Source organism: Cryptomeria japonica, chromosome 5 (assembly GCF_030272615.1).
Source record: "Cryptomeria japonica chromosome 5, Sugi_1.0, whole genome shotgun sequence".
Lineage (NCBI taxonomy): Eukaryota > Viridiplantae > Streptophyta > Pinopsida > Cupressales > Cupressaceae > Cryptomeria > Cryptomeria japonica.
Window position 1 is genome coordinate 230,619,819 of NC_081409.1, and position 7,309 is coordinate 230,627,127.

At 35.5% G+C, this 7,309-nt stretch overlaps 1 protein-coding gene across 1 annotated transcript; it reads left to right on the forward strand.

The window, feature by feature from the left end:
- The first annotated feature begins 5,612 nt into the window (after positions 1 to 5,612).
- Positions 5,613 to 6,044, forward strand: LOC131875836 (zinc finger A20 and AN1 domain-containing stress-associated protein 7-like). The gene has a single exon (XM_059220526.1). The coding sequence runs from the start codon at positions 5,613 to 5,615 to the stop codon at positions 6,042 to 6,044; it is 432 nt and encodes a 143-aa protein (XP_059076509.1).
- The last annotated feature ends 1,265 nt before the right edge of the window (positions 6,045 to 7,309 follow it).

The window sequence follows — 7,309 nt, forward strand, 5'->3', positions numbered from 1 at the left end:
GATCCTTAGTCCACTGGGGGCTTGGTGTGTCTTGCCTCCTTGACGTGGTGAAAGTCTTTCAATGTTGTTTCCTTGTACTTTACCGGAAGTATGAGCATACATACTCCCGCTAAAGTGGGGGCTAAATGTAGCGTCCTAAAATTGCGACACTTGCAATTTCGACTGCATTTCGGTCTTCACGATGGCGACGCAACATGCAACCTGAATGGAGACCCCGAAACCTGATTATGACACTGAAAACTGCATTTTTCAAGTACCCTGGCCTGAACCTCCTTGCACCCTATTGTCCCGGGAGGTGGGACCAGGGCGCCCAGCGCCCTGGTCCCTGGGTCCTATTTTGCGCCCGGTCTCCTAAGGGGTCTTGGGTCTTTTTGTTTGCAATTTGGAAATTAACTTTCCTGGTCAGCCTAAGGTCGGGAAAATCAGTCTATCAGCCCTAATTGACAAGTATATAAACTACATTTGCCTCTCCCATTTGGGGAAGAAGGTCATATGATGAAAAAGGTGTGGAAACTATACTCAAGCATTCAAGCATTCAAGCATTCCTTCAAGCAATTGATCATTTCAAGTCTCCATTCAAGGCTAAGTGTTGCATTCAAGACAAGGATTCAACCATTGGAGAGGAGATCACATACTACTACAACATACAACATACAATATCTAAACCTTCGCACATAAGGATACAAACATCCTTAGAACAAGGTATTAGTACTTGTTTTACAGTCATTTACATTTACAGCTCTTGCTCATTTCTTGGTTAATTCCAAAACCGGGGTTTGACCTAAAGGCAAACCCCTAATCCCTAACCCCCCAATCGTCTTCGCTTTTCTGTGTGTAGGTTGCAGGTACGCGGCTGAGATTGAAGATCTGGAATCCTTGTGCAGAGACGAACAGATCCCCCTTCGTTTCGCGGATTTTTCGGAGGACCGTGGCGCCGGGCGCCATCATCCCGACAAATTTTGCTCAAATTTGCAGGACAGCGCCGTATCGACATTTTACTGCTAATTCTAGGTCCGCAGCTTCATACTGTATTCCTATCTCAGTTTATAAGCGAATCTTTGTCACTTTTTATGCATTCCTAGCTCAATTCTTCTATGCACATTCTTTACAAAAGAGGGTAGCCTTGCTGTCTTAACCCTTGAAACTCATTTAGCATCCAATCTTGCATTGCGTGGGATTGGATCTTGTGGGTTTCAACCCCTCTTTTGAATGTAAATTCTCCCCCCTAAGTGAAAACCATCGAATCCTAGCGAACCTCCCTTCTCTCTCCTTGGAGTTGGAAGAGGGGAGAGCAACTAGGGTTCGATCGCGATTTTTCCGCTTTACAGCAGTTTCAACTTTTTTTTTCTGTGTGTCCCAGTTTTCGCTCACCGGATCCTGTAGAGTTGGATTCTACTTGAAAAATTGATCATCTTTCTTGTTTCCAGACCGCATTGCATTTGGATCATTTTCCGGCAATATATCTCTATCGGTTTCCTTGATAGTTTCCTATTACTAGTTGACAGTTCTTGTTACCGGTTGCTTAGACCTATTTTGGTGATCTACCAGAACCCCTTTTGAAGCTTGCCAAGCCTTGGGCATTGATTTTGATGTTCCTTGGCATGTGGTCGACCTTTTCCCATGATCTATGTTTCATCCTTTCGATTTTCTGGAGGAATCTCTTGGCGGAGGTCGACCTTATTTATTTTACACGTCATGTCTTGTTCTTTGGGTTTTGATCCCTTTTGGGCCAACTGGATCCTTTGGATCGATATATATAATTGTAATTGTGCATTAGAATGCAATCAATCAGAGAATCAAGTACCTATACTGTGCATAGAAGATATATCCTAAAATTCAAGGTCTCGGTTGTGACCTATTCTATATGTTCTACCAGGCTTGTGAGCCGGTTATGCTATAACCCTATTGTTACCGGTTGGTTGTAATCAATTTTCATGAAATAAGACAATTTGTTCTGCATTGCCTCCATCATATCTTTGTGTTTCTGTTGTGTTACTCTTGCTAACTAGTCTGGATTGATCTCTTTGAGGTCTCTCCTCACTGGTGACTGCTTTGAAGACCCCGCAAAGTCACTACTAGACTACTACTGCAGAACAACAACAAACTGTTGCTAAAGAACAACATCAAGAGTGGAATCTCCAGGAGAAGAGCAAAGTTATGGATCAGGAGCAATAGATGTAGGAGCCAAGGGGGTAGAAGAGTTCACGGCAATAGTAATTTTAGCAAAGGCTTCACGAGTAGTAAGGGGCACCTCATCTCGAGAGGATTCAACCGAGAAAGATTCATAAGCATTAATTGTCAAGTGAGCTTCAGTAGCATCCTTCCACCAAGTAGCAGTGTCTCTATGAAGAGAGAGAGAACAATCTGAAGCTAAGTGACCTGTTGAGAAGCACCTTCGGTAGCGAAAGGGGAGGCCCTCATAATCTAGCGGTTGAGTCCATGGCCTATCCCCAACCATAAGAACCACATCCATGGGGAGGGCCAGAGATATGTCGACATCAATTAATAGGCGAGAAAAGGTAGAATGAACCATGGAGAACGTGACATCATCAACCTTCAAGAAGCTTCCAATGGAGTTGTCGATGGCTTTGAAACAAGAAGGCTCCCAGAAATGGAGAGAGATATAATTGTTAGTGATTAGCATGCACCATCATTTTCTTGTTTATTATGTCACACTTCTATTTATTTACCACTAAAAATGAGGAATTTCAATTTTTTCATATGTACTATAATTCATCATATTTCCTCTAAATATTTCTAGATGATAATGAATTTCCTACCTCCTTGTAGCAGCACAATACCCATGTAGAAAAATCATCAATTAATTTATATTGTGCAAGTAAATAACATCTTCATGTGTAAATTTACGGAATTCCAAAAAACTCCATATACAATAGAAAGGAATGAAATTAACCATAATTTTATTCTTGAAATTAGCTCCTATGCAAAATGATGACATACATTTTTCCTTGATAGAAACATCCACTCCTTGCTTGAGCCAATTGTGTGAAAGAGGGTTGTTGATGATCCATGGTATTCAATCCCAATTCACCTACTATTTTTTGTGAAATGAGACGACTGAGAACAGTTGTAAAACAATAAATCCCTCTTTTTGTCCTTTATCTAGATTTGAATAATTTTGTGTTTTTTCTTCTTTTCCTTTGGAAGTCTCACCAAATATACAAGTATAATTTTGCATCGCACAAGGATAAGGTTGAGTTTGGATCTTTCTTCTTCCTCCTTCATGAAGGTGCAAATTTTAGATGTAGATTTCAACACCTCTCATTTGAATGGCCATCCTTATCACAATGTGAAGAATGAGATTTATCTTTCTTCTTCCTCTTTTCTTTCTTTTAGACAAAACTATTATCTTTATTCTTGAACTTTCCTTACGCATTACCCTTGATTTTTTCCCTTGCCAAGTTTTTATCTCTTTTTCCTTGTTCTTTGTCCTAAAAGGAGAAGTTTTTTTTTCTTTTCAAGTCAAGATAGTGTACTTGAGCACATGATTCGTTACTATTTCTTTTTTTATGAGTATAGACCTCTTTAGGATCCTAAATAACCCTCCAAGGTACTTTATCTACAAACACTTGTCCTTGGCGTCCTTCTGTATTTGAACCTATCTTTTCTCAATTTCACTTGTGTACTCTTGTACACATTAAGCTTACTTTTATTAGTCCAATAGTGTCATTGCATCACATACTCCACCTAGAAAATTTGATAAATTTTCTTTTTCATCACCCCTTTTAAGTATTCTATTTATAGAGGAGCTACTTTCATATAGTCCAAGGATAATGCATAACTTTTGTAGAATGTAAATATGTGACTAGCATGCTTAAGCCTAACAAGTAAAATTTATTTGTGTGGCAAGAGTTTGTGCAAATTAAATGAACTTTTATTTGTGAAATATCTTTTATTTGTGAAATATCTTTTATTTGTCAAATATGTTGTTCATATTTTTCCACACTTATTCATCAATTATAGTGTTGAATATATATTTTATCTTTAACTTTGAAGAAACTCTCTTTTGAAGAATCTCCTCATTGAATTTCAAACTTTCCTAGCTCTATTCTTTTATGAGACCTCTTACTTTTCAAACTCTTGATTAAAGCAATCAATATGTTATCCAACCAATCAAAATTTTCCACCACATTGCTTAGTATCACAACATCATCTTCCAACCACTTGAAATGGATCTCATCATATTCTTCATCCCTTACCAAATCTCTTCATATTCTTATCCACTATCCAGAGATAATTTCAAGTTTGTATGGATTAAGATTATTACTTCCACTTGATCTAGTATACGGAATGTTGTGTCCACCAACATTGTTATTGATGCTTTATATCTTAGATTCAACTTAATTTGTAAAAGACTGAGGTTATGTTATAGTCATTATCTAAAATAGGCCCATAAGAACTATACAAACAAAAAAAAAAACACTCAACTTTCATTATAATATCCATTTTATAGGATTACCATAACCTAAACTTGCTTAGAACTAAATAGAAGCATAGAAATAACAAGAACAAATATCACACACCTCAAATGAGAACCAAAGACCAAGGTATTTCTTGAGAAAATCCAAGAGGAGTGAAAAACTCTATGAAGAGTCTATAAAAACATCTCATGCTTCTATCTCAAATATTCACATAGACATTACATAATTACACATGGTTTATTGAGACTTACAACATTAAACACAAGCTTTATCATACTACTTTGCCTACTACAAGAGTGAAAATGCTAATCTTTCAATTGAAATCTTTCAAATAAGTATGAAAATGAAGTCACCCCTTGCCACCACAAAATTATCCAAGTTATAGACCTTAACCTTAGGTTATGCTATAATTTAGTTGATCCTTTATATCTTAGATACCACTTAATTTGTAAAAGACTAAGGTTATGCTATAGTCCTTATCTACAATAGACCCATAATAACTCTACAAACAAAAAACACACTCAACTTCTATTACAATATCCATTTCATATGATTACTACAATCTAAACTTGCTTAGAACTAAAGATAAGAACAAAAACAAGAAGAACAAAGATCATACACACCTCAAATGAGAACCGACACCAAGATATTGCTTAGAAAACCCAAGATGTGTGAAAAGCTATAAGAAAAGTGTATAAAGATGGCTCATGTTGCTATCTCAAATGTTCATTGAGACTTGCAACACCAAACATAGACCTCTTCACATCCACTTCTCCCTCTAAACGAACAAAAATTCTAATCTTCCAATTCAAATCCTCGGAATAAACATGAAAATGAAATCAACCATTACCACCCCGAGATTATCCAACTTATAGAACTCCTCCACCTCCTATAGGAAAATGGTGTAGAATGAATGTTTTCAACATCCAAAATCCTCCATCTTCTACTCTCTACAAATTTTCTAGTATTTTGTTTACTGCTTCATGATGAATTCGGTAGGGCAAATTAAATGATTAAAAAGTAACACGGGCCATTGTAAAGAAAAACGACGTGTCTGTTGGTTCGTGCTCCATTGCAAATCGTTCAAAGCATATAAGAATAGAAACCCGGATTGAATGAAGAAATCAAATTTATCTATTTCATTCGAATTAAAATTGCATAGACTTAAAGATGTCAGAAGAGAATAACCTTTGCATTAAGAAATGTGGGTTTTTCGGTACTGCTGAGAATATGAATATGTGTTCAATCTGTTACAAAAAATATATGGAGAAACAATCGTTAGCTGAAAAGGTGGCAAAGAAAGCGAAGGGGAAAGAAGAGAGCGAAGCAGCAGGTAAAAAAGCAGAAGAAAGTGAGAAAGGAGGATATATAGAGAAAGAAGAAGGGAAAATGGAGAAAGAGGTAACAGAGTGCAGATGTTTCAACTGCAATAAGCGTTGCAGAATGGGTGTGAGTTTTAAGTGTAGATGTGATCATGTATTTTGTAGCAAGCACAGATATCCAGAGGAACATAATTGTTCTTTTGATCACAAGACATTTGGGCGTCAGAGTCTTGCAAAAAATAATCCCCTAATCAAGGGTTCCAAGATTGACAAACTGTAATTTAATTCTTGATGTTAGAATAGACTGTTACGATCTATATGTGTGCTTTTTTTTTTTTTGGTCTAATATAAATCGAATTGAATAAAATAGTGTATTAGTTAGGGATATGGGTTGTTATAATTGAAAGAAATGTAATTTAAAAGTTTAAGTTAATGTAGTAAAATTTACAATTAGATTGTAAGCAATCAAGGATGATTAAATGGAGAGGGTGACTCTTCTTCATTTTAGGTTCTATAGGATGTATGAGGTTGTTACTTGAAATTTAGAGAATAAGGAAGTTCTTAGTATTATAGGATATATGAGGATGTTACTTGATATTTAGAGAATAAAATTAAAGAGAATAAGGAAGTTCTTAGAACTAACTTTAATAAGTGGTAAGATTTTAAAGCAAGGGGTTATGCATAGTTAGTAAGACAACTAGAATCAAACTAATGTAAAAGAATTAAGGTTTTGGATTGATTTAGTGTGGTGGATGAACTAGCAATCAAAGACCAATGTATTGATCCTTGGGGTGATAGAATTACTCCTGCATGTCATAAATATCAAAGATCAAGTATATTTAAATATTTCATGAATGAGCAAATGTATATGCTTTATATTAAAGTGGAAAATACCCTCAAGAAAGCTTTGAGAAATTTTTACAATTTGTGAGAAGATTGGCTAATCCTATATAACAATCACACTAGAAAATGTATCATCAAATATAGATATAAATCCTCAAAATTTCCATTACAAACCCATGAAGACCTGCAAGTTAGTGAAAGGCTATGTATGCAAACACCTTCTTAGAAATAATAATACTTAAAATTTTATAGAAATAAATCTTAAGTTATAGAGTTGACACCTTATTCTACTTAGAATAGAGGAAATAAGAACTCTATAACAATACTAATTGGACAAGTCTTAACTTCATTAAGAGAAACTTGATTTATAGCTCATTTATGTTACCTTGGAGATCTTTAAAACCTTAACATGTGATAATATTGTGCACCTAGCCATCACATATCATTTAGATTTTTCCCAAATCATAGTAACAACCACCTTCTTTAGACATTAAATTCCTTGAAAGATAAATGACAGACAATTAATTAGCAATACTTTACAAGAATTTAAAATTTTTAACTTACTTTAGTTTTGCATGATGTCACATATTACCAATACAATAGAACATGTTCTATTGTTAATTCTCTCCTAGGTTTAGAGGAAACCCGGTTTTAGATCTACAATTGATCATGTCTATAATAAATATGAATTCTAATGGCTTA